General features: G+C 39.3%; 1 protein-coding gene across 1 annotated transcript in view; it reads left to right on the forward strand.

Annotated features, from left to right (window-relative positions):
* LOC132482935 (serine/threonine-protein kinase Nek1-like) overlaps positions 1-25,759 on the forward strand; it is a 151,495-nt gene that overhangs the window by 63,512 nt on the left and 62,224 nt on the right. Inside the window, 5 exon segments of the mRNA XM_060088196.1 lie at positions 397-454; positions 693-754; positions 849-896; positions 1,385-1,459; positions 6,424-6,587. Of these exon segments, the coding sequence (XP_059944179.1) occupies positions 397-454; positions 693-754; positions 849-896; positions 1,385-1,459; positions 6,424-6,587 (407 nt within the window).

Raw genomic sequence — 25,759 nt, forward strand, 5'->3', positions numbered from 1 at the left:
GCAGGGGCTACTCTTTGTTGCGGTGTGCAGGCTTCTCATTGCCGTGGCATCTCTTGTTGCCGAGCACAGGCTCTAGGCGCGTCAGCTTCAGTAGTTGTGGCACACGGGCTCCGTAGCTGTGGCTAGCGGGCTCTAGGGTGCAGGCTCAGTAGTTGTGGTGCACAGACTTAGTTGCTCCATGGTATGTGGGATCTTCCCGGACCAGGGATTGAACCCACCGCCCCTGAATTGGCAGGCAGATTCTTAACCACTGCACCACCAGGGAAGCCCCAGGGATAATATATTTTAAAAGACAGTTATGGCAGTATTGGCTTTACATTTTTTCCTGTTTTAAATTTCCATACATTTGAATTTTTCAAAGTCCTTATCTAATTTGTAGTTTTACTTTTTGTCCAGGCCCATCAAAGTCCAGTGAAGAAAGTGAATCCTGGAGAAGAAAGGAGGAAACTGTTTGAGATATGAAGACATCTGTCTGCTTATTTTAAAGCTTTGTAAAAATAATTTTAAAAAAAGAAACAAATCTTATAAAACTTCCAAACCTTTCATCCTTATTTCTTTCAAACAAATACCTCTAACTTATTTCTGTTTTTTAACCTCCCTCGGCATACATCTACCATTGGTATGCTAGCTTTACTGATGAAACTAGAAGAAGTAGTATTTATTATTGATAAAAAATGTTCTTTTTTTATTTAAGGAACCAGCAAGGAAGAGAAGGTTGGAATTGAATGAAAAAGAAAAGAAACAAAAGGATCAGGTAGTTATTTCGCTCTTACTTTTTTCCCCTGCCAAGTTGGAGAGCATAATAGTTTCAAGAGTTCTAAAAAGTTTGTCTTTAAAACTCGTTACAGATTAGTTTAATGAAGGCTGAAAAGATGAAAAGGCAAGAAAAGGAAAGGGTAAGAGGATGGTCCATTCCTCAGTGTCCTGTACTGCCTCCTACACATGCGCCTTTTTTTTTTTTTCTGGCTGGGTTGGGTCCCCGTTGCTGCACGCAGGTCCTCTCTAGTTGCAGCGAGTGGGGGCCATGCCTCGCTGCAGTGCACTTGCTTCCCATCGCGGTGGCCTCTCTCGCTGCGGAGCACGGGCTCTAGGCCTGTGGGCTCAGTAGTTGTGGCTCGCGGGCTCCAGAGCACAGGATCAGTAGCTGTGGCACATGGGCTCAGCCGCTCTGCGGCATGCGGGATCCTCCTGGACCAGGGATCAAACCCGCGTCCCCTGCATCGGCAGGAGGACTCCCAAACACTGTGCCACCAGGGAAGTACCCCCGCCCTTGTTTTTTTTTAAAGGGATACACTGATTCCATTTTATTTCTAAATGTATTTCATGTACGTTATACTAAATATTTGAAATGGTGTTTTGTTTGTTTGTTTCTTTTCCCCAAAAGTTGGAGAAAATAAATAGGGCCAGGGAACAAGGATGGAGAAACTTTCTGAGTGCTGGTGGAAGCGGTGAAATGAAGGTAGGCCTTTGATGCCAGTGCACTTACACTACTGCTTTTTCTCCAGTTTCCTCCTGCTCTTGAAACGGTATACAGCTGCCTTTGTGGGGGGATACACTTACTTTTCACTAGAGTTCTTCAGCGTCTATTATGACTCCTTAGTTTCCCTGCACATATGTGGTATATAATTTGTACTGATAACTAATATGGGACACTGTTAAAATTGCATAAAAAGTTTGCTGTGAAGGCTGTGATACACCATTCCTGCCTGAGGCGTCTTTTTAAAATCAAACACAGTTTGTCTCCACTCTGCCCAAAGTCCTCCTGTAGCTTCATGCAGGCCTGAAGGTTCCGTTTTCAGAAGTCCCGTACTGAGCGGGGCCCTGCCAGTCTCTCCACACTCATCCCGGTCCCACCACGCAGTGCCGTGTGCTCTCGTCATGCTGAGCTGAGGACCGTACTGCAGTTTCCCCACTGTGTGTGGCCTTCTGGAGCTATGTCCTGACACCTGTGTTTCTCTTTACATGAAGACACCCTCCGTCCCTCCTCACTGTCACTCCTACCTCCAGCCATTTACCTAGGTAACCAGTGACCTAACCAGCCATTTACCTAGGTAGGTTAATTCAGGCATTTCCTTTGGGCAGATCCACACTGTACAACCTTGGGCAAGTTACTTAACTTTTCTGAGCCTTAATTTCTTCATTTAAAAGAAGAAGGAAAGAAAGGAAGAAAGGAAGAAAAGAAAGAGAAGGAAAGAAGGAAGGAAGGAAGGAGAGAAAGAAAGAAAGAAAGAAAGAAAGAAATTTCAAGAGCAGTGCCTGAGCTTGGCCTGCAAGAACTCGCCTGTTAAGCTCCTTTTCCTTTCCTTGCTCTGCCTGTCTGAATCTTGAGTTTCTTCTTTTGCCCTCATAACATCCTTTACCTGCCGAATTCTAAGGTGGCCCCCAAATTCCTGACTCCAGGGGCCAGGCCTGATGTTATCCCTCCACTGCAGCATAGGGGAACCCGTGAAGAGGGTGTGTCACAGCCCCTTGGTTAGGCTGTGTTATGTGGCCCTGCTGATGGGGTAGCCACTCCTGTGGTCACGTCACTATTTTATAAGCCTCCCTCATAGCAGCCTGGAAGGGAGAAGGTCAGAGAAACAGCTTCTGCTGGCCTGGGAAGAAGCACATGTTCACGTGGCAGGGAAGCACAGGTGTCCTCTGGGAGCTGATAGGGGTCTCTGACCAACAGCTAGCAAGAATGTAGTGACCTTAGCCGTGACAGCCACAAGGGAGTGAATTCTGCCAGGAACCAGTGAGCTTGGAAGAGGATCCTAAGCCTCAGATGAGCGTGGCAGCCCTGGCTGACCCCTTGATTTCTGCCTGGTGAGACCCCGAGCAGAGGACCCTGCGAACCATTCCCAGACACCTGAGACCACAAATGGGTCTGTCTTAAGCTGCTGAGTTTGTAGTACTTTATGACACAGCAATATAAAATTAATACATACTGTTATTCCTCTATATTAGCAGTTTTAATGTGTATCATCCAATCAACTGTTACTTAAGGTCTTTAAACTGTGAATTCGCCTGACCGTGCTCAATAAACTTGGTATTTAGGTGCCCAGTAGATATTTAAGTTGAAATGATTACCATTCTTACTTGCTTCTTTTTCCCCGAAAGATATGATTTGAATAAAAATTTATCTGTTTATGTAGATATACATGTTCTGTCCTGGCTTTCTTGGTTTGTATTCCAGTGTCTTGAGATGACACATTTTTCATATTACATATCAATAACCAAGTAGGAGTCACTTTTTCAAATTCTGTATTAATATAGACTTATACAGTTTGTAGTAATACAATTTTATCTTTAAAATTGTACTTTACTATTTTTGTACTGTACTATGAAATTCACTTACTATGAAATTGAACTTTTAACCTCCTGAGTGATAAGGAATGACTCAGACAGAATTTGGCCCATTGTAAAATAACTAACCCCATATCTTATATGATTAGAAAGTAAAATCTTAACCAAAGTGCAGGCTCTCAGATCTTGTCAAGCATTTTATATCAGTCCATGATTAGTGTTCAGAATTTGACTATTGTTTCTTCTCCCTTTGCGTATATCTTCTTTATGCAGTAAAGCACCTTTTTTCCCTATGATGTCTAAAGCCATATTTAATCCTAAAGTCCAGTTTTATCAGTGTTTGATAATAGTTTCTCAATAGTGTGAGATACTATGTGCTTAATAGGTTTCTGCTTCGCTTCATAAACTTCTATACAGCTCTCTGTGAGGATTAATAAAACAATTTATTTTCCATGACGTAAAGCAAAGTCTATGTTAGTTTCTGTTCCCCATGAGGTTTGAAATATTTAACTTCTTCAGTTGTTTGATTTCTGTACAGTTGATAAGGACCTAGAAGCTCAGTAAAGATGTGAATCAAATTAAGGAGATTCCCCAAAATAAAGATAAACCAAAAACTAAACATTAAGGGAAATATTTCAAAGTTAATATTCTATTATTATATACCTCTAAATACCAAGACATGCACAGTGTAAATAACCTACTGTCCTTGATTACTTAGTATCTGCAAAATCTGGGACTTCTTGCTTTATCCATTTTTTCTTTTTTTTTTTTTTGATTCTTCTGATAGGTATTTTTTTAAATTGTAATTGATTTTCAATGCTTTATCCACTTTTGATGTATCTCTTATGAAAATGTGTTTTTAGAAAAATTATGAAATGTTCCACATATATAGTTTGATTATATAGATAGCCATTATATGTAAGAGTGTATCTGTTGTTTGACAATATATTGGAATGCTACTCAGCATTGAAAAGGAATAGCCTATTAATACATGCAACAACATGGGTCAATCAAAAGCATACTGAGTGTACAAGAGTACATATTGTATGAATCCATTTATATGAAATGATAAGAAAAGGCAAATCCAATTTCTGTGACATAGCAGATCAGTGTTTGCTAGAAGGAGGGGGTGTTGGCTGCAAAGGAACATGAGGGACCTTTTGGGGTGATGGATGTGCTTTCGATTGTGGTAGTGGTTCCAAGAGTGTCTGTATTTGTCAGAACATCAACCTGCGCTTGTAATTGGTGAATAAAGTCATCTTTAAAAGATCCTGTTGCTTCAGTATTCTAGTACAGTGTTTTCAGCATTATTTTGAGTATAGGTATCTTCAGAGATATGTACATACATTTGATTTTGCTAGAGAGAAACCTTAGAACACTCAACCTTAAGATGATATTAGCGCCAGACTAAACTCGAGGAACCAGTCTCGTAGGAGGTATGACCACCTTTTACCAGAATTGTGATTCCAATAATCTTGCCCTGAGATGCACATTTTGAAAATGTATATGAAAATCACCTTGATGGAGTTTCCCGTCTAATGAGGTATCTTCCCTAATTCTAGCAACTTTCATTTCTTGCTATTCAAGCATCTTGAATCAGTTTCCTATTTTTATCTTGAGCTGATTTTTTTAAAAATCAGGCTTGCTTATAATACTGTACACAATTCTTGCGTCAAGATATTAAAACAAGTTTTACCTCATTGGGTACACTGAAATGCCTTTTATTTGGTTCTCGTGTTTTCCTCAGCCAGACTTCTTCCTCAGGATGTCGTCACCTGGAAGCTCTTCCCCCTTTGCTGGCAGTGTTCTGGCTTCTGCCATCATCCGTGTATGGGTGCTGCCCCTCCACTTGAGTCATGTCACTTTGTCTTCCTTTGGTGCTGCTGGCCTCTGCCTTTGAGGTTCCTATTTCCTCTTTGCAGCGTAGTTCTTGCCGCCTGACCTCTGTAACATTCTACACTTACTCAACTCTCATCCTGACATCTCTGTTTTCTGTGAGTTTTCCATGCGCTTGGGTGCATGTGTTCTGAGGCTGCGTCCTATGCCTTAGCCTTCATCCTTTGTTATTTCCGCAGAAAACCCACAGCTCCCTTCACCCTTCACTTCTCTGATTGTCTTTCTTTGCTCACAGGCTTCTTGGCTTGGTGTCAGTGCAGCAAGCCTTCTAATTAGTTCCTCTACTTTGTTCTCTCTCTTATTCTTGCTTATCATGTGTAATTTGACTTACTGACCTTTTTTTTAAACTTTATTTGTTTGTTTATTTTTGGCTGCGTTGGGTCTTTGTTGCTGCACACCGGCTTTCTCTAGTTGTGGCGAGCGGGGGCTACTCTTTGTTGCGGTGCATGAGCTTCTCATTGCGGTGGCTTCTCTTGTTGCAGAGCATGGGCTCTAGGCACACAGGCTTCAGTAGTTGTGGCACGCGGGCTCAGTAGTTGTGGCTCACGGGCTCTAGAGCGCAGGCTCAGTAGTTGTGGTGCACAGGCCTAGTTGCTCCGTGGCACATGGGATCTTCCTGGACCAGGGCTCGAACCCTTGTCCCCTGCATTGGCAGGTGGATTTTTAACCACTGCACCACCAGGGAAGTCCCACCAACCTTCTAAGAAGCTTTATACTTTGTTTCCCAGTTTGTTTGTCAACTGCTTAAGGATTGATATGTTGTTTTGTTTCTTTTATTTACACCTAGAGTATGTTTCAGTGGTGTTTATATCCTCATTGCTTGTTGAATTGGATTTTGGGTATGTTAAATGCCGTATGTTTTCGTTAGATATAATTTTGAGTGTTACAGAAGCAGGCTCTGTTTTATTTATAAGCTATACATATTTAAACTTAATAGGATGGGATCACATAAAATGTATACTAGAAACTTGTTTCAAAACTTGTTAATTAAGACCAGGTTTTTTCATAGTTATATAAATTTAGTGATAGTTTATATTTCAGTTACATTGAATTAAGCTTTATTGTTAGTAACAAAGTATACTAGTTTTTTATTGTTAATGGTTATAATATAGTAGGAAAACATGTTAAATTAGGTAATTGCTTTTTAAGAGTCAAGTGTTGAAATTTACTGTTTTCTTTTGAGGGTAGTACATACCTTTTAGGTCTTGTGAGACAAGCATGTGAGAGCTCTTTGATTCCTAGGCTCCCCTTTTTGGCAGTGATGGGGCTGTGGCTCCATCATCTTTTTCTTCTCGAGGACAGTATGAACATTACCATGCCACTTTTGATAAAATGCAGCAACAAAGAGCAGAAGATAATGAAGCTAAATGGAAAGGAGAAATACATGGCCGAAGGCTTCCAGAAAGGTACGGCATGTTCTGCAGAAGTTGCTTGTGCTTTGCTTTAGAGAAAGTAATGGAAGTCATCATGCATATTTATTGGCAGAGGAATCCCACCTGGAGTACATCCAGGATTTCCCAAGGGGGCTGCAGGTCATCACCATTCCTCTGATGCCGATGCTCTTAGAAAAACTTGGAAAAGACTGAAGGCCGTGTCTAAATAAGCCAATATAAACAGGTTGGATTGGGATGATCCATAAATTCACCCTTGCTTGTAAATTTGTCTTATGCCATGTACAACCTAATACCGACACCTCCTGGGTGTTTTCTCCATTATACATAGAATATTTTTTGCCTTCTGGATGCAGTCATTTCCTTATGTGCAAATTTGGCTCTTGATTACATGTGGAAAACATGTAGCTCTTCAGCCTAATTTTTTAGCTTATATGTTATAGGCTGAACATACTATTTAAAGGAACATGTGATAACTTTGAACCAACATATGGTTGTAATAACTTTATTCACTTGCTTTAAATAAATCAGAATATATTTAAAATGGAATTACATTCTATGCAGAACTCCGAGACATGCCTTTGGGTCTTCCTTTTCCTCATTACTTAGAGCCCCCCTTCTCTCCTTGTTTTTCTCTGCATGTCCGTCTCTGATTGATGGCTCACTATGATCCTGTTCATTGGGTTTTTTTCTTTTCTTCCATTAATTAATTTAATATGGTTGCAGTCAATAGTTTTAATTTGCATACTTCCTTTTTTTAAAGTATGCATATGTGTTTTTTTTAGATCTTCCATTTCTTCCATAAAAACGTTCCAGTTAAGGAAGAGCAGATATCATTTTGTGAAAATTTAATTTGTCATTTTACAGAGAATACTTTGAATGTGATAAAACTCTTTATGGCTCTCCCAATTATAAAAGGTTATTAAAAGGTAGCTGAGCAGAGGTAAATAATTGAGGTGAATACAAATTAACATTATGAATTATGTACAGTAGCCTGAAGTGTTAAGCTGATTGTAAATACTTCCCATTTTTGAGAAAAGAGGGCTACAGACTTCCACATATGCACGTTTTTTATGAAATGGTAAAGAAGATTTTTGTGTGGGGTTTTATCCTCTGGTATTATTGACCTTTCTACTATATAATTTGTATGGATTGTGTGTGTGTGTGTGTGTGTGTGTGTGTGGTACGCGGGCCTCTCACCGTTGTGGTCTCTCCCATTGCGGAGCACAGACTCCGGAAGCGCAGGCCCAGCGGCCATGGCTCACGGGCCCAGCTGCTCTGTGGCATATGGGATCTTCCCAGACCGGGGCACGGACCCGTTTCTCCTGCATTGGCAGGTGGACTCTCAACCACTGCACCACCAGGGAAGCCCCTTTTTTTGTTTAATTTTAATCAGATCTCTTAAAGTAAATGTGTATAGTATAAAGAAAAATGTTATGCTTCTTCACACTGTTCATCTTCCATAAGTTTTCTTGGTTCTTCACAGTTGGAGTGACGAGTAATGGACTAGTTTGGTCCATTTGCATCAGGCTCCCATATAACCTTGAAGTATTCACATACATTTACACTTGTTTCATATTGTCTTCAATGACTGTGTATCTCAGTTACTTCTTCCACTAGAACACAGCTTCCATTCAGTCTTTGTTTGAGCATCAGATATAGTTTCAGTATTTTAATTTTCAGCTTTTAAACCATTTGTGATTGTGAGATCATTTATCATTTCCTTTCTGCTAACTTTGGGGGGCTCAGCAATACTCAAACATATAGTATACCTTCTCTTATGTTGCTTTGAACTTGTTATTATTGATAGATATTATTTATTGCATACTCATTATATACCAAGTTTTATTTACTTATCACAGCATCCCTTTGAATTAGATATCACTCTTTTAATAAGATGAAGACATTAGGACCTGCAGAGATTTAAAACCTGTGTATGGTCAGGCCGCTAGTAAGCGGCGGAGGTAGGATTTAAACTAAGTCCGTCTGAGTGTAGAGTTCAGCTCCTTGAGCACCGTTTTAAGGACTTCTCAGCTTCTTGAGATACTACTAGTGAACAGGCAAAACAGTTATTGGTTTAGTTGGTTATAAAATTTTAAAATATTGGGTACTTTAAAGATTAAACATGATACCAAATACTGAATGAACTTTCATATATATTCATTGAATTTATTTTGGTTTTATCTGAGGATGTAGAAAATGGAAGAATTGGTAGCAAACTGGAGATCATCAAGTATCATATAATTTTCAAAAGGCAGATTCTATAAACTAGACTAGTTTTTTTTCATGTTCATCCCAGGCAAGATTAAAAGTAGAGCCTGCAAACATCTTAAAAGGAAGCAGTCATCACTGCAATGCAGCATAAATTCACAGAGAATGGGTTTTGTCAGATACAGCCTGTATTTCTTTTTAGGGTTGTAGGCTAGAGCTGTGGTTCTCAAACTGTGTGCTGAGGCGAGTTGGAGCCTCACAGAGCCTTGGATATTTTAGTGATGAGGGAAACATAACTGCATCTGTTGGACAAAGTGTAGACCATACTGTTAAGCAGTTTTGACCTAACTATTTAATGAATGGGACTGCTAGGTATTTCTTTTGGCCTTAGAGGCATTGTGAAAAAATTACTTAGGTATCTAGTAGGGTAAATAAATTTCAGCAAGATACTGTTGCCAGGGTGTCTCAGTGTAGACATGGTGAAGAAATATAAATAAAAATTGTTAGGTGGATTAGTCATTGGTTAAAGAATTAGATTCAGAGGATGCTGGTTAATATTTTGATGTCCAAATTAAAAAAGTTTTAGAAGTTTGTCCTCCTGTAACTAATCTCCATTTTTAAAGAGGACATAGAAAAAACATTCAAAGGAGATAGTCCTATTTCCAGAAGACATAAAGTGGAAAGAAATAGTAGATATGTTGTATGATTGACCAGGAAACAAAATAATCTCAGTAGACCATAGCTACAACTAATTTGATTTAGAGAAAACTTAATGGGAATTTGATGTGGTTTTGAGTCTGAAAAATTATCTGAGCAAATAAATATACCCTTGGAAAAGTTTTGTAAATAGCATACACTAAAAAGTTGAACTAATGACCTTTCATTGCCTCTTGGATCAAATTGCAGCCCCTAAATGGCCTGCAGGGTCTCTTGGAGGCCTGTGTACTTCCATTGCCTTATCTTCTGCTCTTTCTTTCCAGAGTTCTGGGAGTGCAGACTTAAAAGACATGTTTTTCCTCATCTTTGTTCCTGTGTACCTGCTGCTCCCTCTGCCCAAATTTTTGCCTGGTTAATTCCTACTTACTATTCTGGCCTTGGTTTAGGTTAACAGGTACTTACTAGGTCTATAAAATGAAAAATAAAATAAAATTGGAGACCTTATTGAGGACTTCCAACTTTTAATTTGCCAAGTAAGCTCATTTAAAAAAAAAGTTTTTCAGCCCTAATTCCATCCTTTGGTAAAAGAATGAACATTTTAATGTGAAAAAAGTAGGGTGACACAATCTTAGAATACAAATTATCCTTTGGGATTAAATAAATTTGGATTTGTGAAAATTTTATTAGTCGTTTCTTTATGTTGTTGACAACTGTTGAAAACTTAGTGATGAGTGACCCCCGGTTAGGGGACGTACCCAGGCTGATCACCATGCTCTTGCGAGCCTCAGCTAGCTGTGGTCTGGGCTCCTCTCACATCCCGCCGTGGGCCTCAGCGCGAGGCTTGGGCTGCGAGCCAGACAGCCCCCTCGGTTGCTGCTCGGATGGCTCCTCAGGGAGCTTCTCGGGCACCCCCCATCACTGTCACCATCACCACCACTGTGCCTCTACCACTGTTCTCATCTTAGGACTTTTATGTGTAATGTTAGTATAACCAAGTTTCACACAACTCTGCCTTGGTCAGCAAGCCATTCTGTCTCATGAGGGGAGCTTTACAGCTCTTTCTTCTTTCAGTGTGTTCGTTTTACAGTTTAATATTAAGAAGTCAAATTTATTTATTTTATTTTCAGATCCTGCTAAGGTATATACTCCAGTAGGTTAAATTAGGGAAAGAAGCAAGTTTAAACGCGTTGATAAATCAGCCAGTTTAAACACATTTGTAGGATTTGCTTCTCCTGCAAATTCCTTGTGAATGAAAAAGAAAAATAATAAAAAGCTTTCAAACTAGTATAATTATATATTGCTATAAGAATAAAAATGTCCTTTTATAGCTAGTAATCATTGATAAGAGAATTCAACGACTGTGTGTGTGATACGCTCCTAACTTCATACTTACTAATACCCACTGTCTCATATTTACGTATGTATTGTAATCCTTTTCCACTGTTGTAGATCAATAACTTTTCCTACTCCGTCACACTTAAAGTGTTGGGTTTTTTTAACATTTTAAAATTTATTGGTATAAAGTATTCCATACTGAAAGCAACAAATGAACAGAAATCTGTTTCTCCAACCGTGTGAACACACAAGTGCCATTAACAATGAAGCAAGCTGTATATCCAGCCTGGAGAATTCAATGGGTCTGCCTTCTCCATCAGTACTTTCATTTTAATGTCATTCATATCCAGGAATTACCAATGCACCTTGGTACAAGGACTCATTTGTTTGCAATATGGTGTGATATGAAATTATTCTAAGACAGCCTATCTTTTAATATTTGGTACACATTTTTTTAAATTTTTATTTATTTATTTTAACATCTTTATTGGAGTATAGTTGCTTTACATTGTTATGTTAGTTGCTACTGTATAACAAAGTGAGTCAGCTATACGTATACATATATCCCCATATCCCATCCCTCTTGCGTCTCCCTCCCACCCTCCTTATCCCACCCCTCTAGGTGGTCACAAAGCACCGAGCTGATGTGCTATGTGGCTGCTTCCCACTAGCTGTCTATTTTACATTTGGTAGTGTGTATATGCCCATGCCACTCTCACTTCATCCCAGCTTACCCTTCCCCCTCCCCGTATCCTCAAGTCCATTCTCTACGTCTGCATCTTTATTCCCGTCCTGCCTGTAAGTTCTTCAGAACCATTTTCTTTTAAAGATTCCATGTAGGGCCTCCCTGGTGGCGCAAGTGGTTGAGAGTCCGCCTGCCGATGCAGGGGATACGGGTTCGTGCCCCGGTCTGGGAGGATCCCATATGCCGCGGAGCGGCTGGGCCCGTGAGCCATGGCCGCTGAGCCTGCGCGTCCGGAGCCTGCGCGTCCGGAGCCTGTGCTCCGCGACGGGGGAGGCCACAACAGTGAGAGGCCCGCATACCGCAAAAAAAAAAAAAAAAAAAAAAAGATTCCATGTATATGTGTTAGCATATGGTATTTGTTTTTCTCTTTCTGACCCATCTAGAGAAATGGAAATAAAGACAAAAATAAATAAATGGGACCTAATGAAACTTAAAACCTTTTGCACAGCAAAGGAAACCGTAAACAAGATGAAAAGACAACCCTCAGAATGGAAGAAAATATTTGCAAACGAAGCAACTGACAAAGGATTAATCTCCAAAATATACAAGCAGCTCATACCGCTCAATATCAAAAAAACAACCCGATCCAAAAATGGGCAGAAGTCCTAAATAGACACTTCTCCAAAGAAGATATACAGTTTGCCAGCAAACATATGACAGGATGCTCAACATCACTAATCATTAGAGAAATGCAAATCAAAACTACAATGAGGTATCGCCTCACACCAGTCAGAATGGCCATCATCAAAAAATCTAGAAACAATAAATGCTGGAGAGGGTGTGGAGAAAAGGGAACCCTCTTGCACTGTTGGTGGGAATGTGAATTGATACAGCCACTATGGAGAACAGTATGGAGCTTCCTTAAAAAAGTAAAAATAGACCTACCATATGACCCAGCAATCCCACTACTGGGCATATACCCTGAGAAAACCATAATTCAGAAAGAATCATGTACCACAATGTTCATTAAGTGTCATCTTTGCGTGCCAGTGTTTTGCTTTATTCAAAGACATTCATTTATTTTTCTGCCTTTAATCCTCAACTTCCATTTTAATGCTGTTTCCTTTGCTGAAGTCAAGAAAGCTCACATATTTCCTGATTTTAAAATAGTGGTAGCTGACCATCCTGTCGTCCCCCTTTCACTTAGGATTCTCAGCCAAATGTTCAGACCTCTTTTTTCTCTCCCATTTCCTCAAGGAAAAAGAAAACCTGAAGGAAAGTTGCAAGTGGCTTTTTTGTCTTGTTTTTCTGCTTACCAAGGTGATATAGATTAGCTTTAGAAATATTGGAAAGTATCAGTAGGTGTTAGAAACAGGAGAAGAAATCACTGCTCATCCTGCAAGGCAGTCACTATGAAAACTGGTCTGTTTTCTTGCATCTTTTGTTCATATTTCTTTTTCTGTAGTTAGAGGAGATCAAATCATGCACAAAGTTTTATCTGCTGGGGTTTCTTTTTTTTTTTTTTTTTTTTTTTTGCGGTACGCGGGCCTCTCACTGTTGTGGCCTCTCCCGTTGTGGAGCACAGGCTCCGGATGCACAGGCTCAGCGGCCATGCCACGGGCCCAGCCGCTTCACGACATGTGGGATCTTTCCGGACGGACCGGGGCATGAACCCGTGTCCCCTGCATCGGCAGGCGGACTCTCAACCACTGCGCCACCAGGGAAGCCCTGGTATCTGTTTTTATTTAACATTTTTACCATAAAAATTTTCCCATGCAAAAAATTATTTTCATGGGACTTTTGATGTCTGTATTCGAGTCCAGTGCTGTTAACTATAGTTTATATAGCAAATCCTCTAATATAATACATTGTAATTTTTCACTTTTTTGAACACTTTGTGCTTTGAACATATTTTTTATTTCTCATTATTTCTGTAAAATACAATCTTACAAGGGTAATTCCTGGATTAAAGGAGTTGCTCTGTTATGTTCTTTATGAAGGCTCTAGAAAGAAATATTACTAAATTTATTGAATTTATGAAATTAAATTTATTTAAATAAATTTATTAACTAAATATTACGAATTTTCCTTCTACAAAAGCTGTACCAATTTATGCTCAGTCTAACAGTATATGATTGTGCCCATTTTATTGCCCCCTGACTAGTACCAGTTACTCTTAGGAGCTAAAGAAGTTTTTGAAAAATATAAAATTTTAAATTAAAGTAATGGAGAAAATGAAGTTTTCACTATATTCATTACTGGTTACACAACAGAATATTGACAAAGCGTGTGCCCGTGAGGATGGTGATGATGAGGATGATGATAGTGACATAAACATAGGAGCTGCTGCTAGGTTGTGTACTCTGTACCAAGACCACCACGGAGGGATTTACATGCCTCTCTACTCCCCGCTACCTGTGGATTGTGTGCTTGTGGATCTGCCTGCTTGCTAAAATTTATGTGTAGCCGCACATCAGTACTCCCAGTCCCTTCACGGTCATTCTTGGGCATGTGCAGAGCCCCAGGGACTTTGAGTTGCCCAGTGCGCAAGTCCCAGGTGAGCGGGAGCAAGGCCAGCTCTGCTTTCCTGTTTCAGTGCTCATGAACAAATGTACTTTCATAGTCTGCTCAGCTGCATTTTCTGCATTTTGGGGCATTTTGCTGGTGATTTCATTGCTTAAAATGGCCCTCACGCCTTGTGCTGAAGTGCTGTCTGGTGTTCGTAAGTGCAAGAAGGCTGTGATGTTCCTTAATGGAGGAAATATTTGTATCAGAGAAGCTTCATTCAGGTGTGAATTACAGTGTTGTTGGCCAAGAGTTCAGTGTTAAGGAATGGACCGTGTAATAAGGTGCCTTTAAACAGAAACACACATAAAACAAAGTTGTATATTAATCCATTGGCGAGAATTTGTAGCAAGAGGCTGTCAGGAGCCTAACCCTGTAATTCTCAGGGTAATCATTCAGTATGCGCTAATTCATATTCATGGTGACTTTATACAACGTAACTACCAGGAATAATGAGAGTTGATTATTATTAGCTCATCTAGTCATCACCAGTGCTACGAGGCACATATTATTATTCCTAGTTTTATAGATTAATGAATTGATGAGTCATATGATAAATGACTGTATAAATAACTGATTTCTTGAAGCCCACATAACTGTTTATTAGTAAAACCGGGAGTTGAAGTTGGACGGTTTGGTGCCAAAGTTCACTCACTTAACTTTTGTGCCATATTGACTTTACTAAGGCTTGAAACATTTTATGAGGAAAATTAGAGAAGCTGGGAAAATTTTGCTACCATTAAAGAAAGCATGCTTAAAGGAACAAGTTCAGAAGAATTGGATGGCTTGTCTTGTAGAAGAGGAATTAGATTTCTTTGTATTTCCACATTTTAGAAGTACTGTGATTAGAAGTAAAGAAGCAGATTTCCATCCATTATGAGGTGTGTTTAGTGGATGGGCTGTTGGGGGATTTAATCAGTGCTCTCAAACTGAAAGTATTACACCAGGGGTTTGAATGACCATATGTCAGGAATATTTAGATGGGAATATGAGAATACTTTATCCAGCAAGAAGTTGCATTAGTTAATAACTCAAGGTCTCCTCCAATTTGAATATTATGATTTTTAAAATTTTTTAACATCTTTATTGGAGTATAATTGCTTCACAATGTTGTGTCAGTTTCTGCTGTATAACAAAGTGAATCAGCTATACATATACATACATCCCCATATCCCCTCCCTCTTGTATCTCCCTCCCACCCTCCCCATCCCACCCCTCTAGCTGGTCACAAAGCACTGAGCTGATCTCCCTGTGCTATGCAGCTGCTTCCCTATTCTTTTGTTGAACTTTTTAGCACCATTGGCATTATAGAGCATTTTCTCCACACTGTCATAACTTCTGGTTTTTATCATTTGTTTGTTATTGTCATACGTAGTCAGTTCCTTTCCCTGATTCAAACTGAATCAGCAAACTGAAATCTGTAGTCATCTAAGATTCCTTCAGATGATCTTTCCCTCATATTGTAGATAGCCCATATTTGCTTCTTACTTTTTCATGGTGTTAATTATTTTTCTTCTTCCCTTTTTATCAGTAACTCTGGCTAGTCCGACTTTGCTTTTTATATCCATGTCTTGATAACACACCTCAATTAGCTTTTTTTTTTTTTAAGACTTTAACTTTTTACAGCAGTTTAGCTTCACCACAAAACTGAGGGAGACGGGACAGAGATTTCCCACATGCTATCCCTATACCCGTTGTCAGCGTCCCCCACCAGAGTGGTATGTTTGTTAGAACTGGTGAGCTTATATTCAGTTAGCTTTTAATGTTAGACCCTCAGTCACGTGAGACCATCTTATGAAACCATTGAGTGCCTCTAAATATTTGTATTTTATTGAGCTTTTACTTTTCCAAGTCTTTTCCTCTGTATTGCTTCATTTGAGTAAAGCTGACAACAGTTCTGTTCCCTCAGATAGACATGCCACTTAAACAGAGGAGGAAGCTTAGTGAATACACCCACAACATCCTTTTTTTCATTTCATTAACCCTATATCACCCCAACTCTTCTACCTTAAACCATATTGACTCATTTTTCATTTCTCGGATTATTTCTGCTACCGAGATTGCTGCCATTTTTATGTTGCTTTCACTTCTTAAAAAAATCCATTTTTAGTCATCTTTCAAAATTTTTAATTTCCCTTAGTAAAAGGTTTGAGCCATGGATATGAGGTATCTTACCCAGATCTTTCCATTTATTCATGCATTTGTATAAAAAAAGAAAATAACTTCCTTTTTTCTCTTGTCAGGATGAAAAAGAGTTTGTCTCATTATTTCTTTTTTACCCATTTTAATGTCTCTATTTCACTGTCCAGATTCCTAATTTCTTACTGTATATTTGTGGCTTATATAGTATTATGTTAATCATTACTTTACTATTAATCTAGATTAATGTTCTACTAATTTTAAGTGGCATAAGTTTGGAACTCAAAAGATATGGTCTGGGCTTCCCTGGTGGCACAGTGGTTGAGAGTCCGCCTGCTGATGCAGGGGACACAGGTTCGTGCCCCGGTCTGGGAAGATCCCACATGCCGTGGAGTGGCTGGGCCCGTGAGCCATGGCCGCTGAGCCTGCGCGTCCGGAGCCTGTGCTCCACAATGGGAGAGGCCACAACAGTGAGAGGCCCACATACCGCAAAAAAAAAAAAAAAAAAAAAAAAAAAAAAAAAAAGATATGGTCTATTTAATTTGTCTAAAACAGTATACACATATAAATTCTTTTATTTATTTTTGGCTGTGTTGGGTCTTTGTTGCTGTATGCGGACCTTCTGTAGTTGTGGTGAGTGGGGGCTACTCTTAGTTGCATTGCACGGGCTTCTCATTGCAGTGGATTCTCTTGTTGCAGAGCACAGGCTCTAGGTGCGTGGGCTTCAGTAGTTGTGGCACTCAGGCTCAGTAGTTGTGGTTCACGGGCTCTAGAGCACAGGCTCAGCAGTTGTGGTGCATGGGCTGAGTTGCTCCGCAGCATGTGGGATCTTCCGGACCAGGGTTTGAACCCGTGTCCCCTGCATTGGCAGGCTGATTCTCAACCACTGAGCCACTGGGGAAGTCCCACATATAAATTCTTAATAACATTTAATGAAGAGGATGACTATTAAATGACTATTAAGAAATTAATTGACTATTTCCTCTATCCCTATGAGCCTTGCACACATATATAGTTTGTGCTAACAATTCAGTACAGTTTTACTACTGAAAGGGGAGTAAGAATATGAGAATGGGTTCTTCTTTTTGGTATGTATTAAGTAGTAAACAGAAATGCATGTGAAAAATGAAAACAGTATAGGTTTTTAAATATTATAAGGAATCATAGAATCAATTAAACTAGTTTTGTCCTTTATTCTTTTAATAAGGTATATTACTCTGATTTTTATATGTTGCACCAACCTTGCATTCCTGGAATTCTGTTTTATACATCTTATATCTTCAAAGACAGAAGTAATATTGGTAAATAGTTGACACTCAATAAGTATTTGTTTAATAAATGAGAAGAGAAAAGAAATAATGGTAAGCAAAAATCACTACAGGTTTTAAGTTTGTGATTGAAAGCAACCAGTTATATATACCTGCTTATTTAAACCAGCTTAGGAAAAAAACTATTCAGTAAAGCAAAACTTATAGATTACATAAATAAATAGAATGGGTAGTTCTATATTTACATAAATGCTGTAAACATTCTTTAAATCAAAGCTGTTATGTGTATGATCAGGTTCTTAGTAAAATATTTTTGTGCAGCCGAATTATTTGATTTAGTGAATCAAATCAATCAGTGAATATGAATTAACATATGCTCAGTTGGAGCCCCGGACTGACAAACATTGGAGATACTCAGTATCTTAGAATGGGAAATCAAGCATAAAAACTTTATAGAAGTTTTACTTTTATAAGGTTAGAAAAGGAAGTCAGTGCAGTCAGGATACAAAGCAGAGATTTTATCTAATTGTATATGGTGGTGTAAGCATCCAGGACTCCTCAAAAGAGCCTTATCAGTAGATGTACAGTTTCAGGTGACATATCTGAGCATCATACTCTCTGAAAGTTTATCTGTCGTCTTTAGGCCCAGCCTTATATAAATAGGGCTATAGCAGACCAGAATAACAGCCATGCCTATATATTGAGCTGGTCAAAATGTTTGTTCAGGTTTTTCTGTAACATACAGAAAAATGAACATTTTGGCCAATCCAGTATATGAAGGAGATTTTCCTAGCCTCAGCAACCAGAGAAGAAAAAGAAATGAAAGGAATCCAAATTGGAAGAGAAGAACTAAAACTGTCACTGTTTACAGATAGCATGATACTGTCCATAGAAAATCCTAAAGACACTACCAAAAAACTACTAGAGCTCATCAAAGAATTTGGTAAAGCTGCAGGCTACAAAATTAATACACTGGAAAGGCTCTGAACCAGCTATAGAGATTATCTAATCCTAGAAAATTCCAATGATGGAGTTTCACAAGAATATCTTTTAAGCACTATGAAAGTTAAATGAATCTTAGGCCACTATCTTCCATAGCTTTATGGTAAATCAGATTTTAAATTTCTACCGTTTAACTTCATATTTAAAATTCTTACATCTCAGTACAGTTGACCCTTGAACAATATGGGGGTCAATCTGCATATACTTATAGTCAGCCCTCCTTATCTGAGGTTCCTCTGCATCCATGGATTCAACCAACCATGAACATGTAGTGCTGTAGTATTTACTGTTGAAAAATATCCACATTAAGTGGACCCACACAGTTCAAACCTGTGTTGTTTAAGGGTCAACTATAATTGTTAACAAAACATGTAAAAGAAATGGCTATTTGGGGTATGAAAATCAGAAGTGTTTAAATCTACTGGAAGAGAGAAGGCATTATTTCCTGTCTTTTTCTGAACATAACTTAGTTATGGTCCATCACAGAGGCTGTAGGAATTTTGTGTGCCTTCGTAGCCAATACCTGAGAAGTGCAGTCAATAACTTTCTCATCTTTCTTCCTTACTCACAAAATTACTGCAGCTGATACTATGCAATGAGTTCTCTGTTTATGGAGGGTGGGTTTTGTTTATTTTTGTATCTTAGTACACGGTAACAGACACAATATATATTATAAATTTATTTATTTATTTTTTGCCTGTGTTGGGTTTTTGTTGCTGCGTGGGCTTTCTCTAGTTGCGGTGAGCGGGGGCTACTCTTCGTTGTGGTGTGTAGGCTTCTCATTGCGGTGGCTTCTCTTGTTGCGGAGCATGGCTCTAGGCACGTGGGCTTCAGTAATTGTGACATGTGGGCTCAGTAGTTGTGGCTCATGGGCTCTGGAGAGCAGGCTCAGTAGTTGTGGCACATGGTCTTAGTTGCTGCGCAGCATGGGGGATCTTCCCAGACCAGGGTTCAAACCTGTGTCCCCTGCATTGACAGGCAGATTCTTAACCACTGATCCACTGGTTAGGGAAGTCCCACACAATATATATTAGATGTTCAGAATGTCATTGATATTTTTTAGTTGTCGTCTATGACCAGCAGCATGTTTACATTCTCTCATAGTTGTTAGAGGAGGATACAGAAACATAACTGGAAAAGATGGAAACAAATAAGTGTGCTTTTAGTTTTTTCCCCTAATCTATCCATTTTTCTTTTCTTTTTTTATTTTTATTTCTTTTTCTTTTTTTTTTTGCTTAATAACAAATTTAATCAGTTATACATATACATATGTTTCCATATCCCCTCCCTTTTGCGTCTCCCTCCCACCCTCCCTATCCTACCCCTCCAGGCGGTCACAAAGCACCGAGCTGATCTCCCTGTGCTATGCGGCTGCTTCCCACTAGCTATCTACCTTACGTTTGGTAGTGTATATATGTCCATGCCGCTCTTTCACTTTGTCACAGCTTACCCTTCCCCCTCCCCATATCCTCAAGTCCATTCTCTAGTAGGTCTGTGTCTTTATTCCTGTCTTGCCCCTATGTTCTTCACATTTTTTTTTCTTAAATTCCATATATATGTGTCAGCATACAGTATTTGTCTTTCTCTTTCTGACTTACTTCACTCTGTATGACAGACTCTAGGTCCATCCACCTCATTACAAATAGCTCAATTTCATTTCTTTTTATGGCTGAGTAATATTCCATTGTATATATGTGCCACATCTTCTTTATCCATTCATCCGATGATGGACACTTAGGTTGTTTCCATCTCCGGGCTATTGTAAATAGGGCTGTTATGAACATTTTGGTACATGTCTCTTTTTGAATTATGGTTTTCTCAGGGTATATGCCCAGTAGTGGGATTGCTGGGTCATATGGTAGTTCTATTTGTAGTTTTTTAAGGAACCTCCATACTGTTCTCCATAGCGGCTGTACCAATTCACATTCCCACCAGCAGTGCAAGAGTGTTCCCTTTTTTCCACACCCTCTCCAGCATTTATTGTTTCTAGATTTTTTGATGATGGCCATTCTGACTGGTGTGAGATGATATCTCATTGTAGTTTTGATTTGCATTTCTCTAATGAGTAAAGATGTTGAGCATCCTTTCATGTGTTTGTTGGCAGTCTATATATCTTCTGTGGAGAAATGTCTATTTAGGTCTTCTGCCCATTTTTGGATTGGGTTGTTTGTTTTTTTGTTATTGAGCTACATGAGCTGCTTATGAATTTTGGAGATTAATCCTTTGTCAGTTGCTTCATTTGCAAATATTTTCTCCCATTCTGAGGGTTGTCTTTTGGTCTGGTTTCTGGTTTCCTTTGCTGTGCAAAAGCTTTTAAGTTTCATTAGGTCCCATGTGTTTATTTTTGTCTTTACTTCCATTTCTCTAGGAGGTGGGTCAAAAAGGATCTTGCTGTGATTTATGTCACAGAGTGTTCTGTCTATGTTTTCCTCTAAGAGTTTGATAGTGTCTGGCCTTACATTTAGGTCTTTAATCCATTTTGAGCTTATTTTTGTGTATGGTGTTAGGGAGTGATCTAATCTCATACTTTTACATGTCCCTATCCAGTTTTCCCAGCACCACTTATTGAAGAGACTGTCCTTTCTCCACTGTACATTCCTGCCTCCTTTATCAAAGATAAGGTGACCATATGTCCGTGGGTTTAACTCTGGGCTTTCTATCCTGTTCCATTGATCTATCTTTCTGTTTTTGTGCCAGTACCATACTGTCTTGATTACTGTAGCTTTGTAGTATAGTCTGAAGTCAGGGAGCCTGATTCCTTCAGCTCTATTTTTCGTTCTCAGGATTGGTTTGGCTATTCGGGGTCTTTTGTGTTTCCATACAAATTTTGAAATTTTTTGTTCTAGTTCTGTGAAAAATGCCAGTGGTAGTTTGATAGGGATTGCATTGAATCTGTAGATTGCTTTGGGTAGTAGAGTCATTTTCACAATGTTGATTCTTCCAATCCAAGAACATGGTACATCTCTCCATCTATTTGTATCAACTTTAATTTCTTTCATCAGTGTCTTATTATTTTCTGCATACAGGTCTTTTGTCTCCTTAGGTAGGTTTATTCCTAGATATTTTATTCTTTTTGTTGCAATGGTAAATGGGAGTGTTTCCTTGATTTCCCTTTCAGATTTTTCATCATTAGTATATAGGAATGCCAGAGATTTCTGTGCATTAATTTTGTATCCTGCAACTTTACCAAATTCATTGATTAACTCTAGTAGTTTTCTGGTAGCATCTTTAGGATTCTCTATGTATAGTATCATGTCATCTGCAAACAGTGACAGCTTTACTTCTTCTTTTCCAATTTGGATTCCTTTTATTTCCTTTTCTTCTCTGATTGCTGTGGCTAAAACTGCCAAAACTATGTTGAATAAGAGTGGTGATAGTGGGCAACCTTGTCTTGTTCCTGATCTTAGTGGAAATGGTTTCAGTTTTTCACCATTGAGGACGATGCTGGCTGTGGGTTTGCCATATATGGCCTTTATTATGTTGAAGAAAGTTCCCTCTATGCCTACTTTCTGCAGGGTTTTTATCATAAATGGGTGTTGAATTTTGTCGTAAGCTTTCTCTGCATCTATTGAGATGATCATATGGTTTTTCTCCTTCAATTTGTTAATATGGTGTATCACATTGATTGATTTGCATATATTGAAGAATCCTTGCATTCCTGGAATAAACCCCACTTGATCATGGTGTATGATCCTTTTAATGTGCTGTTGGATTCTGCTTGCTAGTATTTTGTTGAGGATTTTTGCATCTATGTTCATCAGTGATATTGGCCTGTAGTTTTCTTTCTTTGTGACATCCTTGTCTGGTTTTGGTATCAAGGTGATGGTGGCCTTGTAGAATGAGTTTGGGAGTGTTCCTCACTCTGCTATATTTTGGAAGAGTTTCAGAAGGATAGGTGTTAGCTCTTCTCTAAATGCTTGATAGAATTCACCTGTGAAGCCATCTGGTCCTGGGCTTTTGTTTGTTGGAAGATTTTTTATCACAGTTTCAATTTCAGTGCTTGTGATTGGTCTGTTCATATTTTCTATTTCTTCCTGATTCAGTCTTGGCAGGTTGTGCATTTCTAAGAATTTGTCCATTTCTTCCAGGTTGTCCACTTTATTGGCATAGAGTTGCTTATAGTAATCTCTCATGATCTTTTGTATTTCTGCAGTGTCAGTTGTTACTTCTCCTTTTTCATTTCTAATTCTATTGATTTGAGTCTTCTCCCTTTTTTTCTTGATGAGTCTGGCTAATGGTTTATCAATTTTGTTTATCTTCTCAAAGAACCAGCCTTTAGTTTTATTGATCTTTGCTATCGTTTCCTTCATTTCTTTTTCATTTATTTCTGATCTGATTTTTATGATTTCTTTCCTTCTGCTAACTTTGGGATTTTTTTTCTTCTTTCTCTAATTGCTTTAGGTGCAAGGTTAGGTTGTTTATTCGAGATGTTTCCTGTTTCTTAAGGTGGGATTGTATTCCTATAAACTTCCCTCTTAGAACTGCTTTTGCTGCATCCCATAGGTTTTGGGTCGTCGTGTCTCCATTGTCATTTGTTTCTAGGTATTTTTTAATTTCCTCTTTGATTTCTTCAGTGATCACTTCGTTATTAAGTAGTGTATTGTTTAGCCTCCATGTGTTTGTATTTTTTACAGCTCTTTTCCTGTAATTGATACCTAGTCTCATAGTATTGTGGTCGGAAAAGATACTTGATACAATTTCAATGTTCTTAAATTTACCAAGGCTTGATTTGTGACCCAAGATATGATCTATCCTGGAGAATGTTCCATGAGCACTTGAGAAAAATGTGTATTCTGTTGTTTTTGGATGGAATGTCCTATAAATATCAATTAAGTCCATCTTGTTTAATGTATCATTTAAAGCTTGTGTTTCCTTATTTATTTTCATTTTGGATGATCTGTCCATTGGTGAAAGTGGGGTGTTAAAGTCCCCTACTATGAGTGTGTTACTGTCGATTTCTCCTTTTATGGCTGTTAGTATTTGCCTTATGTATTGAGGTGCTCCTATGTTTGGTGCATAAATATTTACAATTGTTATATCTTCGTCTTGGATCGATCCCTTGATCAATATGTAGTGTCCTTCTTTGTCTCTTCTAGTAGTCTTTATTTTAAAGTCTATTTTGTCTGATATGAGAATTGCTACTCCCGCTTTCTTTTGATTCCCATTTGCATGGAATATCTTTTTCCATCCCCTTACTCTCAGTCTGTATGTGTCTCTAGGTCTGAAGTGGGTCTCTTGTAGACAGCATATATATGGGTCTTGTTTTTGTATCCATTCAGCCAATCTGTATCTTTTGGTGGGAGCATTTAGTCCATTTACATTTAAGGTAATTATCGATATGTATGTTCCTATTTCCATTTTCTTAATTGTTGTGGGTTCGTTATTGTAGGTCTTTTACTTCTGTTGTGTTTCTTGCCTACAGAAGTTCCTTTAGCATTTGTTGTAAAGCTGGTTTGGTGGTGCTGAACTCTCTCAGCTTTTGCTTGTCTGTAAACGTTTTAATTTCTCCATCAAATCTGAATGAGATCCTTGCTGGGTAGAGTAATCTTGGTTGCCGGTTTTTCTCCTTCATCACTTTAATTATGTCCTGCCACTCCCTTGTGGCTTGTAGAGTTTCTGCTGAGAGATCAGCTGTTATCCTGATGGGGATTCCCTTGTGTGTTATTTGTTTTTTTTTTTTTTTTTTGTGGTACGCGGGCTTCTCACTGCTGTGGCCTCTCCCGTTGCGGAGCACAGGCTCCGGATGCGCAGGATCAGCGGCCATGGCGCACTATTTGTTGTTTTTGCCTTGCTGTTTTTAATATGTTTTCTTTGTGTTTAATTTTTGACAGTTTGATTAATATGTGTCTTGGCGTATTTCTCCTTGGATTTATTCTGTATGGGACTCTCTGTGCCTCCTGGACTTGATTAAATATTTCCTTTCCCATATTAGGGAAGTTTTCAACTATAATCTCTTCAAATATTTTCTCAGTCCCTTTCTTTTTCTCTTCTTCTTCTGGAACCCCTATAATTCGAATGTTGGTGCATTTAATGTTGTCCCAGAGGTCTCTGAGACTGTCCTCTGTTTTTTTTTTTTTGCTGTACGCGGGCCTCTCACTGCTGTGGCCTCTCCCGTCGCGGAGCACAGGCTCCGGACACACAGGCTCCGCGGCCACGGCTCGCGGGCCCAGCCGCTCCGCGGCATGCGGGATCCTCCGGGATCGGGGCACGAACCCGCGTCCCCTGCATCGGCAGGCGGACTCTCAACCACTGCGCCACCAGGGAAGCCCTGTCCTGTGTTCTTTTCATTCTTTTTTCTTTATTTTGCTCTGCAGCAGTTATTTCCACTATTTTATGTTCCACCTCACTTATCCGTTCTTCTGCCTCAGTTATTCTGCTATTGATCCCATCTAGAGTATTTTTTATTTCATTTATTGTGTTTTTAATCGATGCTTGATTCATCTTTAGTTCTTCTAGGTCCTTGTTAACTGTTTCTTGCATTTTGTCTATTCTATTTCCAAGATTTTGGATCTGGGAAATAGAATCTTGGATCGTCTTTACCATCATTATTCTGAATTCTTTTTCAGGTAGACTGCCTATTACCTCTTCATTTGTTAGGTCTGGTGGGTTTTTATCTTGCTCCTTCTCCTGCTGTGTGTTTTTCTGTCTTCTCATTTTGCTTATGTTACTGTGTTTGGGGTCTCCTTTTTGCAGGCTGCAGGTTCGTAGTTCCCGTTGTTTTTGGTGTCTGTCCCCAGTGGCTAAGGTTGGTTTAGTGGGTTGGGTAGGCTTCCTGGTGGAGGGGACTAGTGCCTGTGTTCTGGTGGATGAGGCTGGATCTTGTCTTTCTGGTGGGCAGGTCCACGTCTGGTGGTGTGTTTTGGGGTGTCTGCGGACTTTTTATGATTTTAGGCCACCTCTCTGCTAATGGGTGGCGTTGTGTTCCTGTCTTGCTAGTTGTTTGGCTTAGGGTGTCCAGCACTGTAGCTTGCTTGTCGTTGAGTGAAGCTGGGTGCTGGTGTTGAGATGGAGATCTCTGGAAGATTTTTGCCGTTTGATATTATGTGGAGCTAGGAGGTCTCTTGTGGACCAGTGTCCTGAAGTTGCCTCTCCCACCTCAGAGGCACAGCACTGACTCCGGGCTCCTCAATTTGGGATGATGTGTTGTCTATTCCCATATTCCACAGATGCAGGGTACATCAAGTTGATTGTGGAGCTTTAATCCTCTGATTCTGTGGCTGCTGGGAGAGATTTCCCTTTCTCTTCTTTGTTCTCACAGCTCCTGTGTCTCAGCTTTGGATTTGGCCCCACCTCTGCGTGTAGGTCACCGGAGGGCGTCTGTTCTT

The sequence above is a fragment of the Mesoplodon densirostris genome (genome assembly GCF_025265405.1).
Source record: "Mesoplodon densirostris isolate mMesDen1 chromosome Y unlocalized genomic scaffold, mMesDen1 primary haplotype SUPER_Y_unloc_1, whole genome shotgun sequence".
Classification (NCBI taxonomy): Eukaryota; Metazoa; Chordata; class Mammalia; order Artiodactyla; family Ziphiidae; genus Mesoplodon; species Mesoplodon densirostris.